Below are 20,366 nucleotides of genomic sequence, written 5' to 3'. Positions count from 1 at the left end.
TTTTTTTTTAATTATAGCACAAATGGCTTTGGAAGAATTTAAAATATTTTTTTCAGGCATTATATTATTTATATTACAAGTATTCTAGAGTGGATAGCATATAAGAGTTATTAGGCATACATTCATTATAATTTGTTTGCTTTTCACTGATAATCTTAACTATTACAAATTACTCAACTAAGGAAAAGTAGTGTTATTATCTACTAAAATATTTTGTGGTGTAGTGTACAAGATTTTATAATTTAAAATAGGACTTGATTTTTCATTTATTAATATTAAGTTATCATATAATTGAAGTATCTGTTTATATGTAAGTTGAGTAAAACTTAATTTGAAATCTAAAGCAACATGTCTCTCTCTGAGAGGAACTTCCCACCTCCTAATACAGTATTATTCATAATGAGTATATAATCCATTTTTTATTTTAATCCCTAAAAAGAAATAATTAATTTTTAGTTTAAGGGTTGAATCCTGGCTCAGCCTATTATCAGTGCGACTCTGGTCCAGTTTTCTGAGTTTCAGTTTCTGAGTTTCAGGTTTCTGAGTTTCAGTTTATTGATCTGTAAAATAATAATAGTAACAATCTCATAGGATTTTGTCAGGGTAAAATTATTTAATATATGTAAAAGCACTTAGAACTACACCTGGTATATAGTAAGTACTGTATAAGAGTGAGCTGCTGTTGCCATTAAAGATTTTCATATTCTGATACAAACCTATGGAAGTGTTTAGTGCTTGTGAAATTACATTAGTGAAATGAAACAAAGTCATCATGGCATTTTCCTTCTGCAGGGTTTCCGAATGTAACAGTGGCTCCTGATTCCTCTCAAGGGCCCATTGTGCTAAATCAAGACCCCGTCACCCAGGCCATCCTTGGTGACTCTGTTGTGGAGCCTCAGGTAATGTGCTCTGCTTACAGCCAAAATGCTCATGCTGAAATTAAGTTTAAGTTGATGTAGGTATTGTGGTAAGCATTTCAAAAGCTTAAATGCCAACAAATACAAAGTTGTGGTTGTTGGAATTGTTCTTAATCATATTGCACCTTCTATGAGTATAGTGTTTGTACTAAACAAGATAGGGCTGGATAATAATAGCTAACACTTACTGAGCACTTACCTAGAGATAGGCTATTATCCTCATTTAGCAGATTAAAAAAACTCAGGTTCAGAAAATTTCTAAGTGACTTGTCCAAGATCACATAGCTAGTTAGCATCAGAGATGACATTCAAATCTAGACTGCCTAGCTCCATAAGACTGCTGCCACCAGCTGCCAGTATGGAAACAGCAAGGAGGCTTCCGCTTTGAAGTCAGTTGGATCTGTGTTCATATTTTGCTACTTACTAGGTGTTTGATCTTGAATTAATTTCTTAAGGTATCTGAGTTGGCTTAGAGTGTTTTTTGTTAAATAGAATATACATGCTATGGTTGTTTCTTCTAATGTATTAGTATGTTTAAAAAGAGCTACCCAGGAAACTTGGCATTTATTGACTAGTTATATGGGACAATTATATTATAACACTAAAACATTAACTAGCTGTATCCTAATGTAATTAGAACTCTTAATTAATCAAAATGTCTAGAATTTTGAGATAGTAAACATTTTTTAAAATCCCATGAAGCCCTGGCCAATGTGGCTCAGTTGGTTGGTTGTCATCCCATGCACCAAAAGGTCGCTGGTTTGATTCCCGGTCAGGGTCCATTGCCTAGGTTGTGGGCTCGATCTCTGGTAGTGGGCATGCAGGAGGCAGCGATTGTTGTTTCTCTTTCACATTCATATTTCTCTCTCTCCCTTCCTCTCTCTCTGAAATCAATTAAAACATTTTTTAAAAGCCCATGAAGAACTTAATACTAAAATAAAACTCTGGCCCAGCTGGAGTGGCTCAGTAGTTGAGTGTCAACCTATGAACCAGGAGGTCATGGTTCGATTCCCGGTCAGGGCATATGCCCAGTTGTGGGCTCAATCCCCAGTGTGGGGTGTGCAGGAGGCAGCTGATCAACGATTCTCTCTGATCATTGATATTTCTATCTCTTTCTCCCTCTTCCTTCCTCTCTGAAATCATTAAAGATATAAATAAAATAAAATAAAATAAAATAAAATAAAATAAAATAAAATAAAATAAAACACCATTGTGGCTCAGAGGTTGAGCATTGACCTATGAACCAAGAGGTCATGGTTTGATTCCCTGTCAGGTACATGCCTGGGTTGTGGGCTCAATCCCCAATGGGGGCGGGGTGGGGGGGGCACATGAAGGTGGCAGCTGATCAATGATTCTCTCTCTCATTGATGTTTCAATCTCTCTCCCTTTCCTTTTTTCTCTGAAATCAATAAAGATATATTAAAAAAATAAATAAAACTTCTTATAAATGATTAGGACTCAGTACCTGTTTAATGCAATTTCCTCGTTATTCATATCTTCTATGAGAAAAGGGAATCATCAATTAGAGGGATGATCCTAGGGAATTGTAAGGTCCAGAATAATTAAAGACTTGTAAAGTACACTGTTTTCTTACAAAGATAATTCAATAGAATGTTACATATATTTTAAATAGCCAAAACCCATTACTGTGTCCCTAGGTAAAAACCATTTATATTTTGGCACTTATTAAAACCATAGCTTTCAGATAATCGTGGACTCTATCATGGGGAGAAGTGGCAAGAGCTGAGGTTAGAGAGACAGGATGGAGTTAGGTTATGAAAGTAAGAGTAGAGCCACTAAAGCAGGGGTGGGGAACGTCAGGCCCGAGGGCTGTATAAAGCTCTCGGAATATTTGGTTTGGCCCTGCCAAGGCATTTGGGGTGATTTAATGAAATATTTGACCAAATATAGCAGGCCAATTTTTAAGCTGATAATTTTGTATGGCCCGAGAATGACTTTATAAATATCCAAATGGCCCTTGGCAGAAAAATGTTCCCCACCTCTGCACTAAAGGATGTTGAGAACTGAGACATGATGAAATCGGCTGTCGTGTGGAAGATGGACTGGGAGGGACAAAACTGGCGAGAGGATCTGGTTAGAAGACTCAGGTTGGAGTCTTAGTGAGAAGTGGTGAGGACCTGTCCCAAAGCAGTGGCAGTAGGGAAGAAGATCGAAGGGAAGAGGGATGGGGTGTGAGAGTAAAAAAAGGGGTGGAATTGACAGGATTGGGTGGCTGATTGGATGTGACAAATGAGAAAGACAAATAATTCCCAGTTGCTTGCTTGAGCATCTGAATGAATGGTGATACTGTTTATGGTCTTAGGTAATCTGGTAGGAATGACAGGAGAGGCTAAGGAGGATGAGCTGTTTTAGAGCTATTGAATATGTGTGTGTAGGATGATTTACCATTGAAAGTTTTTAGGCATTTAGGCAGTTGGATAATAATGTCCAGGGCTCAAGAAAGATAGAGAATTGCAAATTAATAGCATTTGACTTGTAATTGCAGCGTTGAAATTAAATACAGTCATTCAGAAAGTGAGTCAGTTGAGAGGAGAATAAGGGTCCAAAGGAAGGACCTGGAGTCATATCAGATATAAGGGAGGCCTAGAAAAAGCACCAGTAAAGGAGATTGGGAAGGAACAGACAAGAGAATAGAAGAACCAAGAAAATATGGTATAATGGAAGTTAAAAGGAGGAGTGGATCAAGAAAGAAATGAGTGGTCATTAATATCTCATTTCTCTAAATGAGTTAGAGAAATAAAGGAAAGCAAAGACTGAAAAATATCCATTAGATTTAAGAACCAGTGTTTTGATGTTGACTTGTAGAGAGCAGTCTGAGTGGAGTGGCAGAGCAGAAGCAAGGTGGCAGGGCATAGATGGCGAATGGGAGTGGGGGACAACTTGTTCTACAAGTTTGGTGGTGAAAGAGAGAAGATAAATAGTAGCTTGAGGGAGAATAGGGTCAGGATAAGATAGGAGAGACCTGGTCACATTTAAATGTGGATGAGCTGAAGCCAGTACAGAGGGAGAGGTTGAAGATGGAGGAGGAGAAGGGAAATTGGTGGAGTGGAGGAGGTGAGAGGATTTGGGTTGTAAAACACATGGAGTAGCCTTAGAAAGAGGGACCTCTCTTCTGTTATGAAAAAAAGAAAAAAAAAGAATGAGTGTGCATATAACCAACTTGTGTTGTTATTCTTATTTTTATGTTGAGAAAGGCTCTTAACGAAATAGATGAAGAAGAAGAAGAAACTGTTAACAGCCAGTCAGAGGAAAGTGAGAATGAGTTGGATAACTCTCAGTCTAACATGAATGCAGACAGGTATGTACATATGGCATAGGTATCTACAACACTTTTCTTTTTTTCCAAGGCCATTTTTTCCCAGCTTTATTGCGATATCATTGATATGTAATCTTGTGTATATTTAAGGTGCACAACTTGTTGATTTGATACATTGATGTATGCAAGACGATCACCATAGCATTATCTAATGCTCTATCAAATCACATAATTACCATTTCTTTTTTATGGTGAGAGCATTTAAGATCTATTCACTTTGCAAATTTCAAGTATATAATACAGTATTTTTAGCTATAATCACTATGCTGTGCATTACCAGTAGATCTTTAGAAGTTACTCATCTTATTACTAGAAGTCTTTACCTTTTTACCATCTCCCCATTTCCCTGCCCCAGCCCCTGTTAACCACCAGCCCCTGTGAAAAGGTCGTTCGACCCCCAAAGGGGTTGCGACCCACAGGTTGAGAACTGCTGCTTTAGCATTTCTTGTGTTGCTGGCTTGATAGTGATAAACTCCCTTAGCCTTTTTTTTGTCTACGAAGCTCCTGTTTTCCCCTTCAATTTTGAATGATAGTCTTGCTGAATAGAGTATTCTTGGATTCAGTCCCTTGCTTTGCATCACTTTGTATACTTCAATCCATCCCCTTCTGGCCTGATGTGTTTCTGTTGAGAAATCAGTTGATAACCTGATGTGAGATCTCCTGTAGGTAACTCTGTCTCTCTCTTGCAGCCTTTAAGATTCTCTCTTTGTTGTTAATGTTTGCCATTGTAATTATGACATGTCTTGGTGTGGGTCTTTTGGGGTTCATCTTGTTTAGGACTCTCTGTGCTTGTGTGACTTTTCTCTTCCCCAAATCAGGGAAGTTTTCTGTCATTATTTCTTTCAATATGTTTTCTAATCCTTGCTCCTCTTCTTATCATTCTGGCACCCCTATTATACAGAAGCTACTTCGTTTCATGTTGTCCCAAACCTCCCTTAGGCTCTTCTTCTGCTTTCTAATTTCTTCTCCAATTGTTCAGATTGGTATGTTTTCTGCCCGGTCTTCTAACTCGCTAATTCGGTCTCTGCTTCTTTTAGTCGGCTGTTGAAACCTTCCATTGTGTTTATTATTGTAGTTATATCATTCTTGATTTTCTCTTGATTCTTACATAAATTGTTGATGTTCTCATCCAGCTGGTTTAGGAACTATGTGACCCTTACTCTGAATTCTTTTTCTGACATACTGCATGCCTCCATTTCATTTAGTTCCTTTCCTACGGATTCCCCCTTTTCTTTCCTTTGGGGGTTGTTTCTTTGTCTCCCCATTTTTGCTCTCACTGAAGAGTCCAGGTGCCAAGTTGCATGTGGCCTGTGGTTGAAGCAGAGGGCTTGGCAGGAGGGTCACACACTCCGGGACTCTTTGGAGGTCCCAGGCGCTGGGTAGCATGGGGCCTGTGGCTGAAGCAGCCCACTTGGCGGGAGGATCACGCACTATGATACTCTCCACAGGACCCAGGCGCTGGGTAGCATGGGGCCTGTGGCTGAAGCGGCAGGCTTGGTGGGAGGGTTGCACACTCTGGGACTTGCCCTTGGGCCCAGGCGCCAGGTAGCGTGGGGCCTGCGGCTGAAGAGGTGGGCTTGGTGGGAGGGATCATACTCCGGGACTCACAGGAGTTTGTGACTGGGGAGGCAGGAGTCCTGGAGTCTGTGAGTCTGCAGATGAGGTAGCAGGTCTTTGGTCGGAGTGAAAATCAGATTTTTTTGGCTATTGTTGTATGAGTTCTTTGTATATTTTGGATATTAACCTCTTGTCAGATATATGAATTACAAATATTTTCTCCCATTTTGTAAGTTGCCTTTTCATTTTGTTGACTGTTTTTTTTGCTGTGCAGAAACTTTTCGGTTTGATGTAGTCCCATATTCATTTTTACTTTTGTTGCTTATGCTTTGGGTATCATACACAAAAATTGTTGCCAGATCCGTGTTGCTTTTTTTTTTCCCCCCTAGGAATTTTACCATTTCAGGTCTTATGTTGAAGTCTTTAATCTATTTAGAGTTAATTTTTGAGTGATATAAGATAGGGGTCCAATTTTATTCTTCTGTTCTTATTTATCCAATTTTCCCAATATATTTATTGAAGAAACTGTCCTTCCCCCTTGTCAAAAATTAATTGACTGCTATATGAGGTTTTTTTCTGGCTCTTGATTCTGTTCTACTGGTCTTTGTATCTTTTTACTCTAGTCTATTTTCTGCTAACAATTTAACTTTTTGATTGCATACACTCTATCCTTTTACTCACCCCTTTTGTTTTTGATGTCACTATTTACATCTTTTTATACTGTGTATACATTAACAATGATTTGTAGCTATAGCTATTTTTAATACCTTTGTTCTTTAATCTTTATACTAGAGCTAAGTAGTTAACATATCACCTTATAACAGTATTAGGGTAGCCTGAATCTGACAATAGTCTCATGTTTACTAGTCTGTTGTTTATTTTCAAATGTTTTCATGTTACTAATTAGTGCCCTTTCATTTAATCTTGAAATTTTTCTATCAGCATTTTTTTTTTTTTGGTCAGGCAGGTTTAGTGGTGATGAATTCCCTCAGCTTTTGTTTATTAGGGAAAGTCTTGCCTTCATTTCTGAAGGACTGTTTTGCTGGGCAAAGTATTTCTGGTTGGTAGTTTCTTTCTTTTAGCACTTTGAATATATCATTCCATTCTCTTCTTGCAGGCCTCTTGAGAAATTCAAGCCCATTTACTATGTTTTATGCCATCTTCTTTTATTAGTTGAAAGTATATTCTTAATTTAAGAAAGTTTTTATTTTGATATTTGAAAAAAACATTATAAGAATAGTATAAAAATTCTTGTATACTTTTTACTTAGATTCACTAATTGTTAACATTGTCTGTATTTGCTATATCATTTTTCTCTATATCAATGCATACACACATATTTGGAAGTGAGCTGCATACTTCACGTTCTTTTATCCCTCAATATGTGAGTGGATATTTCCTAAAGGACAAGATCATGCATTCACACAGTCACAGTACAATGATTACGATGGATAAATTACATTGATTGAATTCTATTATCTAATCTGTAGATCTTATTTAGATTTCTTTAGTTGCCCCTTTAGTATTATTTATGGTCATTCTTTTTTAATGTTTTAAGAATCAAGCATGATCTCTTACTACATTTTGTTTTCATGTCTCTTTCATCTTCTTTAATCTGGAAACTTCTTTTAGTGTTTCCTTGTTTTTCATAACATTTACAGATCTGAAGACATACAGGCCAATTATTTTATAGAATGTCCTCTAATTTGACTTAGATATTTCTTTGTGATTGGACTCAGGTTATACATTTTGGACAGGAATATCTCTGAAGTGAGGCTAAGTCCTCAGTGCATGACATCATAAGGCAATGATATAATTAGTTCCATTATTAGTTTGTCTATTTTGTTAAATTTTTAAAGAACCAGGATTTTGATTTACTAATTAGAGCTACTCTTTTTCTGATTTTTTTTCTCATCAATTTTTGCTTTTGTCTTTATTTCCTTTCTTGTCCTTTTGTTTTGGTTTACTTTTTTCTCTAGCATTTTGAGTTGGGAATTGATTTTCATTCTTTTATTCTTAATTGACAGATCTATTTCAGGTTCTGAATTTTCCTCTGATCACTACTTTAAATGTGTACCGTATATTCTAATATATAGTGTTTTGTTATTTTAGAAATTAGGTAATTTAACTTTAGATTTTCCCCTTTTACCTAAGAGTCATTTAATATATTTTAAAAATATTTCCAGATAGAAAAGCCTCTTTGTTTTTTTGGTTTATTACTTCTAGTTTTATTTCATTACATTCAGAGTTTGTAATATTTTTACTTATGGAACTTAATGATGTTTTCTTTGTGACCTAATAGATCAAATTTTTGTGAATGTTCTGTGTGTGTGCTTGAGAAGAAGGTGTGTTCTCTATTAACAAGGTATAAAGTTCTAAATGTATAGCCACAAGATCCACCTCATTGATTATGTTGTTAACTTCTTCTGTATCCCTATTTATCTTTATCAAATCTTATATTGAGAGTAATGTATTAAAGTCTCTTGCTATTATTGTGTTTCTATTTGATGTTTATGTTATTTTTCAGAGTCAAAAACCTCCATTTTTATAAAGTTGCTTGTTGCATGTTTCGGTATATGGATCTCCATAAATATTGTATCTTCATTGTGAAGTATGGAATTTAGCATTTGAAAGTGTTCTTTGTCACACTGAATGCTTTTTGGCTTCAATTCTACTTCGTGTAATATCAGGAATGAAACTTCTGCCTTCTTCTTTCTAAATTGCCAGTTCATCTTTGCTTATCCTCTTATATTTAGCCTTTCTGAATTATTGTATACTAGGTGGGTCCCTTGTAGTCAACATAGAATTGGGCCTTGACTTGTTAGCCAATATGAAAATCTTTTTTTTTAATTGGTGAAGTTTCCTGAAGTACTTATTGATACAGTTATGTTTGATGTCAACTTTGTCATTATACTGTAATTATAGTTTTCTTTCTCTATGTTCTTTTTAATATTTCTTTTGGTATTTAGGAAGTTTGTAATTTTGTTCTAGTTGGTTCCTTTTTTGTATCTATCTTCTATATAGCCTTTAATTTCCTCTTTTCTTATTTAACCTTTTACTGTCAGGTGTGTTGGTTTTAAGTGGTATTTTTTGGTTTCTATCTATTTCCTATTCAACGAATAAATTGTTCTACATTCTCATTATTTCCCTTTTTTCTCTCCATCCGTCTCCCCATTTTTAGCTGCATACTTTTTTGCTTTCACAGAAAATAATACATTTATGTATTATTCTTCCTTGTATATTTCTATTTTTTTTTTTTACCTTAGAGCTACAATTAAATATATTAAATGCTCACTCATCTCAGTCCTTTTATGTTATTTCCCTAGTTAACTCTTGGTTGAATCTCTCAGATAAAGCTTATTATAGGGCTTTTGAATATAATGTTCCTTGAGTTCTTAAAAGGTTAAACTTTTTTTTTATAACTTTGATATTTGGACAACTTAGCTGGATATAAAACCTTTGGTTTATATGTTTTTTCCCCTTAACTTTCTTAAAAATGCTACTCCACCGTTGGTTTGCTTTGAATGTTACCTTTGAGAAGTCTGATGCTAGGATACTTTTCTTGCATTTTAAAATAATTTGGATATTAAGTCACTTTTATCTAGTGACTTGAAATTTAAATTTTAATATTTTAGCATTTAAATTTTATTTCCTTTATATTTTAAATATTGCCAAGTTATGTCTTAGAGTTTTTACCTTTCCAGATCAATTTTTGCGTCCTAAAAACAGCCCTTTCATATATGGATTCAGTTTTTTGTTTTTAAGTTTTGGATTATAGTTTTAAATTAGTTCTAAATCACTTGTTTTTCTTTTTCAGGAACTCCTTTTATATATATGTATATGTAAAAGATTTTTTCTGTCTTCCATTTCAAGTACTTTCTTTCTAACCATTGTTATTCTTCTTAATCTTTTTGTTGTTTTTCTGTAATTCTTCAATGTTCCTTATTAAATGTTAATTTAACAATTCTCCATTAAACACATTATAATTTAATCTTTATTTCTGAGGTAGTTTTCACTTTTCTTGGATTTATTTCCTAAGTTCAATCAATTCTTGTTTTTGTTTCTTCCTGATTTTTATTCATTTTAGGTCTTAGTTTTGGATTTTCTGACTCAAGATTTATAGGTATAAAGCTTAAAATTATTTCATTTTTGTTTAAATATATTTCATTTCATTTAAATAAAGTGTATTTTTAGTGTTCTTTTTTTAAAATATTTTTATTGATTTTTTTACAGAGAGGAAGGGAGAGGGATAGAGAGTTAGAAATATCGATGAGAGAGAAACATCGATCAGCTGCCTCCTGCACACTCCCTACTGGGGATGTGCCCGCAACCAAGGTACATGCCCTTGCCCAGAATCGACCCTGGGACCCTTGAGTCCTCAGGCTGATGCTCCATCCACTGAGCCAAACCGGTCAGGGCAGTGTTCTGGTTTTTTATGTGTGTGTGTGTGTGGGGGGGGGGGGGGTGGTGAATTTTTATTAGCTGAAATCTTTCAATTTAAACTTTCCACTCAAGTCAGTTTTGGTAAGTTACATTTTCTTAGGGACTTACCCATTTTATTTAGGTTTATTAATATATTGTAATTGTTTTGTTATATTGCCTTGTATGGATATATACAATTGCATAGTCCCTTTTTAGTCAAATACAGTAACACTGGTTCTAGGGATTAGGTTGTGGGTAAATTTGGGGGATTATTAAGCCTACCATAGATAACAGTATATTATTTTTCTTGTTATTATTTCACATAACCTGGCTCTTCAAAGTATAAACATTAGAGACAGAAATGTGAGTTCATATGGGTTTGAATTTTCCCAAATTGCACAGATATCTCATTCCAACTTTTTCTTAGGATTTGTCCTAAGTTTAGACTTAGAGCTAGCACTGTCTTACAGAGGAGTCTTTCTGATGCTTTGATAAATAACCGCCTGTGAAAAGACTATATTACGGACATTTTACTTAATATACTTCATAGCAACTAATGTTCAGTGTACTACCTGTAAGTTGCTTGGAGGCAACTCCATTAGGTTGAGGTCTGTGAGGCCACTGAAGAAGATTTCACTTTTCCTGGTTTGTCTGTTTGTTTTTTTGGTAAAGGCTTTATTTATTTATAGTTAACACTAGAGGCCTGGTGCATGAAATTTGTGCACTGCGGGGGGGAGGCGGGGAGGAGTCCCTCAGCCCGGCCTGCACCCTCTTGCAGTCCAGGACCCCTTGGGGGATGTCCAACCACCACTGCACTTGCCAGCCATGAGCCTGGCTTCGGGCTGAGCGGCTCTCCCCCTATGGGAGTGCACTGACCACCAGGGGGTAGTTCCTGCATCGAGTGTCTGCCCCCTGGTGGTCAGTGCGTGTATAGCAGCCAGTCATTTCACTGTTCGGTTGATTTGCATATTAGCCTTTTATTATATAGGATACCACACAGTCTACCCATTTAAAGTGTAATATTTGGCCTGGCCAGTGTAGCTTAATGGTTGAGCATCAACCTATGAACCAGGAGGTCATAGTTTGATTTCTGGTCAGGGTGCATGCATGGGTTGCAGGCTTTATCCCCGGTGGGGGTGTGCAGGAGGCAGCCAATTCTCTCTCATCATTGATGTTTCTATCTCTTTCTCCCTCTCCCTTCCTCTCTGAAATCAATAAAAATATATTTAAAGTATAATATTTGATGATTTTTAATATATTCACAGATTTGTACAATCTACAATCAATTTTAAAACATTTGCGTTACTCCTAAAAGAAAACCCATACTGTGTAACCCCAAACTCTTGAGCCCTACCTAATCTATTCGTTTGGTCTATTTTCTATCTATGTAGATTTGCTAATTCTGGACATTTCATATATATAGAATCATGCAATAAGTGGTCTTTTGTGTTTGGTGTGTTTTACTTAGTATGTTTTCAAGATTCATCCATGTCGTAGACATATCAGTGCTTCATTTAATGGTTCCATAATATTTCATTGTGTGGATAGATCACATTCATCAGTTGGTGGATGTTTGGGTTGTTTCTGCTTTTGCGTCCCCTAGCTCTTTTTTTTTTTCCGTTAATCCTCACTTGATATTTTTCCATTGATTTTTAGAGAGAATAGAAGGGAGGAGGAAAGGCAGAGAGAAAGAAACATCGATGTGAAAGAGATACATCGATTGGTTGCCTCCTGTACATGCCTCAACCAGGGCAGAGGATCAAGCCTGCAACCCAGGTACATGCCTTTGACCAGGATCAAACCTGGGACCTTCAGTCCGTGAGCCAATGCTCTGTCCACTAAGCCAAACTGGCCACGGCTGGTCTCCTAGCTCTTTTAAGTCTCAGTCTAATTGAGAAATAGACAACTGGAGAGTAAAATATTAGCTTTATCAATGATGAAGATGATTACAGCATGAAGCTTAGCTCTCTAATTATCTACGCTATAGCTCTTCTTTCCACTCCCTCTCCCAGCTTCTCAACACACAGGGCAGAGTCTGCTCCAATCACTTTATTGCAGTGATGAGCAGAGATGATGCTCTGGGAACAGGCTCTTAGTAGGAGAGAGAAACCAGAAGGGATCAAGTCTTCTACTTTCTCTAGAGAAAGAGGGAGGAGGATGGGACCATACCACTTCAGAAAGGGGAAAGTCCCTGCTTTAGGAGCCAGTACAGGCTGGATACTGGGAGGGAGATGGAATGATTTCTTCTAACACTAAGAAGACTGATATTTTAGCCTGGCCAGTGTGGCTCAGTGGTTGAGCACTGACCTGTGGACCAGGAGGTCACTATTCAAATCGCAGTTGCAGCACATCCCCGGGCTGAATCCCCAGAGGGTGTGCAGGAGGCAGCTGATCAATGATTCTCTCTCATTATTGATGTTTCTATCTTGTTCTCCCTCTCCCTTCTTCTCTAAAATCAATAAAAGTATATATATATATATATTTTTTTTTTTAAAGAAGACTGGTATTTTAGTTCTCTCTCATAAGTTAAAGCAAATCATGTTTTCTTTGATTATGAAGTATGAAAAGTTCAAATCAAACATGTAAACAGTTGAACAGTGTAAATGATGGCACTTATTAATTGTAATATATAGCTTATTGTCCCATAATTTATAGGTTCCTTCACCAACTAAAGGAAGATAATTCTGAGATAATTAGTAAACTGTGGACTGATATTCAGCAGAAAATAGCAACACAGTCACAAATAACAAGCCCTCTAGGGACTCCATCATCCACCTCTCCATCAGAGGAAAAAAAAGGTTTGTTTTCACATTATATTGTTTCTTACAGACAATAGCTTGCTATATTTATTTTTTTCTTTCTTGAACACAGTAATCTTTGAAGAAGTTATTTGAGTTTTGACTGTCTTAGCCTAATTGAGTAAAATACTGATTGACCTGTGAATTGAAACGCTTTAATCATTTTTTCACCTGAGATGCTTTTGGAAATACCTTTTGTTTTAGCTGCTCTGAATGCGACCAATGCTGTCAAGAGAGTCCACACCAGGCTTCAGCCTGAAGAATCTTCTGAGTCTCTAGACTCCAGCTACGTTGTGGGACAAGTGCTGAACTCCAGGAAGCAAAAGCAGCTGTTAAATAAAGGTTCCATTCCTCAATTCACAAAGATGAATTATTAGACATGTAACTTGACATGGCCATCTTAATGTCTTAGTGAATGCTTTTCCTTTCAATCATCCAGTTGGATCTAGCTAAGTACGAATTTATTGAGTCGTAGCTAAGGAATGCCTCCTTTTATCCCACGTAGCCTTGTAGAATGCTGGTTCTATACATTCCTTATAGATTGTGTAAACCCGGTTTAATCAGAATAGTTTTTTGTGATAAAATTGTGGTAACTTCTATAAAAATGTTTTATAAATTGTGAACAACAGCCAAAGGTTTTTCTAGTAGTTTTCTAGTGTAATTTTTCCTGATCTTAAAATAGAATGATTTCTGTCATTTATCAGTGAAAAGAAAACCGGAGTTGTGTGCCCCTTCCAAGCAGAAGGGAAACATGCTGTCATCTAGCACAGCCTCCACAGACTTATCAAGTAGCACCAATCCCAGCCTGGATGTCCTCAAGCACATGATACATGAAGTGGAACACGAAATGGAAGACTATGAGCGGTCGACGGGACGCGAAGTCAAGGAACCACAGAGCAGCCAGGGTCTTACAGGCTTCACCCTGTCGCTGGTGAGCTCCCTCTGTCGCCTGGTTCGGTACCTTAAAGAGGTAAGCACATGAGGTTAGTGGGGTCTCCTCTTCAGAGTGCTGGTGGAAAGGTGTAGGGTTTTTTCTCTACATCTAATTGTTTGCAACTTCCAAGTAAAGTATAGTCACGTTTGAATAGCTTTGTTTAAAATGCCTCAGTTTTAGATTATGTGCAGTGGAAGTTTATCCTCTTCATTTTCCTCTATAAGCTGATTCGTGCATCAGCTGGCATGTAGGTACATGCTCAGGTAAGTGATGCTGATTTTAATATGAGCCTTAGTGAAATGTAATTAGGAAAGTAAATCTGCTATAATTAAAATATCTTGTGCTAATATGGACTAATACTATTTGGCAGTTATAGATTAAGTAGAACTATTAATGTGTCCTCATTCTGCTGCTTTCCTCTGCTTCCTGCTCCCTTTTAGTTCAGTTTGGAGAATAGCATGCCTGTTATCTGTAGACACAGATTGAGGAATTCCCTTAAGTTATCTCATGACTGGTAACTTGGGCTTTCCTTCAGTATCTTAGTGGCAGATATTTTATTGTTGTGAAATCATTTATAAGACAAGCAAGAATTGTTTCTTTAATTCATTTGTGAATAATAATCCTCAGAATGCTGTGGAATTAGAGTTAGCTTATGTAGTTCATCTTTTAAAAAATCTATTCAAACTATTTTTATGTGTTTAAATTTGTTAAACATAAAATATGACAAATATTTGAGGAAATGTTATTATTTAAAAATTTGATTCACCTCTGTAATTCAGAGGTTTCAATTCAGAGGTCTTCAGAAAATTGCTTTTTAGTGAAAGATTTATGGTGTCTGAGTTAGGAGAGTCTTAACATTCTTCCACCCTCAAGTCAGGGATCTCCAGGAGTGTACTTTTGGCTCTGAAAGTATTACAGGCTTAGAAGCAAGTACTTTTTAGTTAATCACTTGCTTTACAAAGCTCAACCACTTAAACCTGTTGTCATTTATTTTAAATGAGAGGCCTGGTGCACAAATTTGTGCACGGGTGGTCCTTCACAGTGGCCTGCGGGGATTGGGCCCCAGCTCGTGCCCCTAGGCTCGCAGCCCCAGCTCGCACCCACAACCTTGCAGCCCCGCAGCCCTGCCTGGCACCCCGCTGTGGCCTGGCCCTCCCACCCCCCCCCCCACCTGCTACACTATCCTGTTTGCGGGGCAATCAGTCAGGGCCGGGCCCCCTGCCCGGCTCCTTCAGCACCTGGGAGCCAGGCAGCAGCCCTGCCTCCCGCTGCCGCCACTGGTCACCGTCTGTGGGGTGATCGGGACCCCCACTCACACCTGCCTTGGCCTGGCGCCTCCCGCTTACCTGCTCCACCATCCCACTGCAGTCCCGCTCTGGTCGGGGCACATCAGGGCCAGCAGCACCTCCACTGCCGCCCACTGCCAGTGCCGTGTTGCTGACGCCCGCCACGTTCCGCGCCACTCCCTGGGGGTCAGCGCACATCATAGCGAGTGGTTGAACTCCTGGTCGAGCAATTTGCATATTAGGCTTTTATTATATAGGAGGATTATATTTTAACATTTAATTTTCAAATTGGTGATCTATTCACATGGTATGAAATTCAGAGACACGGAAGAGTATGTGATGAAAAATCTAATTCCCACCCCTAACTTCCATTTAACCAGTTTGCTTCTGTGTAGCCAACTATTACCAGACACCAGTATATCCTTCCAGAGATGGTCGATGTGTATTCAAGCAATATGTATATGTACTTCCCTCCACTTCCTTCTACAAAATTTTAGTTATTCAATTCTATATACCAGCCTGTTTATTGTGTTCTATTTGAAGAAGGGGAGAGGATAAAGCTGCATATTTTAATGAAATATATACCTTTTAATAAAAATATTTAACTCTCATTATTGTCACATAATATATACTTTGTAAGTATTTTCTTCTTTGACAACTTTGAGTAGAAACTTTTAGTTTTCAACATGTGATGCTATTGATGGGAGTTTATTTGATTTTTTTTTGTAGAGTGAGCTCCAACTGCGTAAAGAAGAAGAGACAAGGCAGAAACTGGAGCAGGCATTAGGTGATCATCGAGAGCTCATTGATGCTCTGACAGCTGAAATTCTACTTCTTAGAGAAGAAAATACTGCTACCCAGGTACTTAGATGAGATCCCAAAATTTTCTGTGTTTACTAGTATAAAACATCTTTAAGGATGTCTGAGGTTCCTTCTAGTTGCCTTTGGTTTAGTTGTGCTGATGTATTACTTGTACTTCTTTATTATCATCAGTGGTAGTTTTTATTGAACATCTATTATATTGGAGGTACTATATAGAAATTTGGACTATAAGTAGTATATAGAATAAGTCAACTATCTTCAAGAAACTTACTAAATAGTGGGAAGACAGAATCTATCTTTAAATGATAACTACCAATATTATAGTAGTTTATTAAAAATGTTTAATGAGTGTTATGATAGCTACTGTTAATTTCAGAACAGTAGAAGATACTATTTGAAGAATCCTTCTGCAGTTGTATGTCATTGAGTTGTTTATAGTAAATTCATATTTTTTAGATATGGCTAATCATTCCTTTTTAATACTGTATAAGTATTTCTTCTAGAAAACCTTCTTGCCTCCATGCTGCATTAAATATTCTTCCTTTGTGCACTTTTGATATTCTCTGGATATTGCTCTCATTGTATTTACCAAGTTGTGTTACACATACATGGGTACCTGTCATCAAAACTGTGAGCTGCTTGAGGACAGAGACATTTTTGTTCATCTGTTTGTTCTCAAATGGTGGTTATTACAACTTTATCAGCCAAAAGAGAATAGAAAAGCATTAGTTGGTAGACAAGTTGCATTTGTATAAATGGACAGTAGATATTAATCATGAAATTTTTTTAAATGATGTATATAGTTCACATGCCATTTAATTCTTCCTTTTAAAGTCTACAATTCAGTGGGTTTTAGTATATTCACCAACACCATTACCTAATTTCAGAACATTTGTGTCACCCCAAAGAGAAACCCATCAGCCACCCTCTCTTCTCTCCTCCATCCAGCCCTGGGCAACCACAAATCTACTTTATGTTTCTATAGATTTGTCTAATTGGGATATTACATATAAATAGAATCATGCAATATGTGGTCTTTTGTGTCTGACTTCTTTGACTTAGCATAATGTTTTCAAGGTTCATCTATGTTGTAGCATGTATTAGCATTTCATTTCTTTTTATCTTGAGTGAACATAAGGTTTTCAATTCTCCTGGGAAGATGGGCAGTTTTATAATGTACTAATTTGCTCAACAAATTTTTATTGAGCACCTATTCTGGGCTTGGCACTGTTTTAGGTACAAGAAATATAGTAGTGAACAAAAAAAAATCTTTGCCCTCGTAGAGCGTATGTTCTAAATAAGTCTTAAAAAGAAGAAAAAGTAAAGTATATTATAAGTTAAATGGTGATGGTGATATCCTATATAATAAAAGGGTAATATGCAAATTGACCCTAAAGGCAGAACAACCCATTGCCTGATCGCCACCTGCGGTGGGGGCAGGGCTGGTGAGTGGACGGGAACAGCCGGCCTCTTGGTCCCTTCCCCCAGCCGTCAGGCACCAATCACCTGGTGGCAAACAGGGAACCGGGGGTGGGTGGCGGCAGGTGGCGGGGCCGGCTACGGGCAGCTGGGGAAGATGGCCTTGATCACAGGCCAGGCCTAGGGACCATATCCATGCATGAATTTCATGCACTGGGCCTCTAGTGTACTATAAAGAAAAATAAAGCAGGTAAGAGGCACAGGAAGTGCCTCTGATGGGAAGTTGTAAATGGGATGGTCCATGCCTTCCTGAGGAGGTGACATTTGAGCAAAAGCCTGAAGGAGGTGAGGGAGCGAGCATGCAGATAGCTGAGAGATGAGCCATCGAACAGAGTAACAACTGCAAAGATCTTGAGGTGGGAGGGTGGCTATTGAGCTCAGAAACATTAAGGAGACCAGTGTGGTAGGAGTAGAATGTTGGAAAGAGAGTAGAGCAGATAAGAGCAGATAAGCCTGATCATGTGGAGCTGTTATACAGAGTGAGATGGGAGACCACTGAAGGGTTTTGAGTAGAGAAGAGACATGATCTTTTGTTGGTTTTAAGAGGATCAGTTTGGGCTAGTATGTTGTCTCTAGGACAGAGAATACTGCTCTTTCTTAGTTTATGGTGCCCTTAGTATCTTAAGACACCCCTAGGCCAAAAGAAATACCTAACACTTTCATTTATTAAATAGTTAGGTTCAAATAACTTATGAAGTATTTGTCTTAACTTATGTGCTATTTGAAAAAAATGATGCATATAAATTGATAGAAAAAGTCATATTTTTATTTGTGATGAAATAACCACAATTATTTACTATTGGAATATGTATACTTAGTGGGCATTGCACAGCTTCTGAAAGCTTGGAATCACATTGGACACCATCACTCTTATTTCCTGTTCCGCAATAATTTTTATGCAGCATTGCTTTTTAGCATAGCAACTATTAAAACCCAGCCTTGTGAATATATGGCATAATCAAAAGGAACATATCTTGGTCTAATGTGAACTGCCTCAAGCTAGTAGTTCACTGGTACCTCACAGAACATTTGTGTTTCCCTTAAAAATACGAAATGTCTTGGGGGGCCCCTATGAGTTCACTGTGTTGCCCCAAGGTGCCTCAGCCTTGTTTGGGAACAGTATAGGACTATACTCTAGGACCTAGAGTCTAGGTGGTTAAACACAGAAGCAATGTATTACAGACAGGAGTTACTGGGAAAATTCAGGTGAGATATGACAGCGTGGTCTAGATTGGAAGTGGAAAAAGTTGTGAAAAGTGACCAAATTCTGAATATATTTTGAAGGCAATCAGTAGGATTTGCTGATGGCTTGGATATGGGGTAAAGGAGAAGATATAAGAGAAGAGTTCAAGGTGATTCAAAGTTTTGGCCTGGGCATTCAGAAGGGTGGAGCTGTTATTGATGAGTCGGGGAGGGTCACAAGGAGTTTGGTTTTGTGCATGTTAAGTTCGAGAAGCCTCTGTCAGTTCTAGATGGAGATGTTGAGTAGGCCATTGGATATATGAGTGTGGAATTTGGGCGCTGCCATCTTGTGGCTGTGGGCGCCGCCATCTTTGAGGGCGTGATAGTCAATTAGCATATTCCCTCCTTATTGGCTGTGGGCGCTGCCATCTTTGTGATGGTGTGAGGGTCAATTAGCATATTCCCTCTTTATTAGATAGGATATGACCATAAATGTTTATAGTGCTCATGTTTATCACTTTAAAAGCCTGTGTTATATTCTGTTTAGTTTCCTGCATCTGATATAACTGTCTCTTGGGGTAGTTTGAGTCAATATCATCTATATAAAAGGTTTTGTAAGTTGAAAGCCTTATAAAAAGGTTAATTCTTATTGTTGTAGCATGTATTTATTAATTAATAATATTCCATAGTTTATTTAACAATTCCTCTATCATGAGACTTTTACAATATTTATAATTATGTATTCTTATGAATGTATTATTTTAGTATTTGAATGAAAGTCAGAAGTTCCTAGAGTATTTAAAATAATGATATAGTTATACAAATCTAGGTGATGATTTGATGTCTGACATGCCAACAATGTTATTTCATTCTTTTTTTGCTAGGCGAGACTTCAGCAGTATATGGTCACAACAGATGAGCAACTTATATCGATCACACATGCCATTAAGAGCTGTCCAGTGATAAATAACAACCAAGCAAGTCTGGCAGCAGAAAGGGGAGCCACGAGTAGTAGAATTATGGACAATCCAGGTGAGTGGGTCTTATTATTCCAGATTGGCATTAAAATATTTATAGAGTAAACAAATGAACAAAACCAGAAACTTATATGGGGTTATTGCATATATAACATTGTCACCACTATTATTGCTGCTAATATTTATTGGATACCTGTTCTATGCCAGATACTTTTAAAGTATTTTACATGTATTATTTCATTTAATCCTCATAATAGTCTTATGAGGTAGATGTTATTGTCCCCATTTTTCAGATGAGAAAACCAAGGCCTAGCGAGGGTTGGCAACTTAGCAAAGTCACACAAATAAAGAGTAGCAGAACTAGCTTCCTAGACCATGGGAAGGACTTAATGCCAGTACTTTTAATCATGGTGCCTCAGGCTCAGGTGGAGAAGAAATGGTCTTGGGAAGAAAACAGAAAACACTGAACTTTAGAAATTCATAACTTTTGTTTATTGGGTAATGTTTTGAAAACCTTTTTTACCTCATATGCCATAGGTTGAATAGAACATTTAGGCTTTTTCATGTTTTTTACTTCTAAGTAATATTTTGATGAGTATCTCTGTGTGGAAAGTGTTTATGCATTTCAGAGTGTTTCCTAGGGAGAGATTCTAAG

General features: G+C 37.3%; 1 protein-coding gene across 1 annotated transcript in view; it reads left to right on the top strand.

The window, feature by feature from the left end:
- SPICE1 (spindle and centriole associated protein 1) overlaps nucleotides 1-20,366 on the top strand; it is a 57,485-nt gene that overhangs the window by 18,594 nt on the left and 18,525 nt on the right. Inside the window, exons 6-12 of the mRNA XM_023758707.1 lie at nucleotides 768-899; nucleotides 4,133-4,236; nucleotides 12,889-13,031; nucleotides 13,236-13,373; nucleotides 13,736-14,001; nucleotides 15,981-16,112; nucleotides 19,619-19,766. Coding sequence (XP_023614475.1) covers nucleotides 768-899; nucleotides 4,133-4,236; nucleotides 12,889-13,031; nucleotides 13,236-13,373; nucleotides 13,736-14,001; nucleotides 15,981-16,112; nucleotides 19,619-19,766 — 1,063 coding nt within the window. The remainder of the gene's footprint in view (nucleotides 1-767; nucleotides 900-4,132; nucleotides 4,237-12,888; nucleotides 13,032-13,235; nucleotides 13,374-13,735; nucleotides 14,002-15,980; nucleotides 16,113-19,618; nucleotides 19,767-20,366) is intronic.

Source organism: Myotis lucifugus, unplaced genomic scaffold (genome assembly GCF_000147115.1).
Source record: "Myotis lucifugus unplaced genomic scaffold, Myoluc2.0 scaffold_137, whole genome shotgun sequence".
In the NCBI taxonomy this organism is placed as follows: Eukaryota; Metazoa; Chordata; class Mammalia; order Chiroptera; family Vespertilionidae; genus Myotis; species Myotis lucifugus.
The sequence above is the reverse complement of the archived record's forward strand: the minus strand, read 5'-3'. Positions and strand labels throughout refer to the sequence as shown.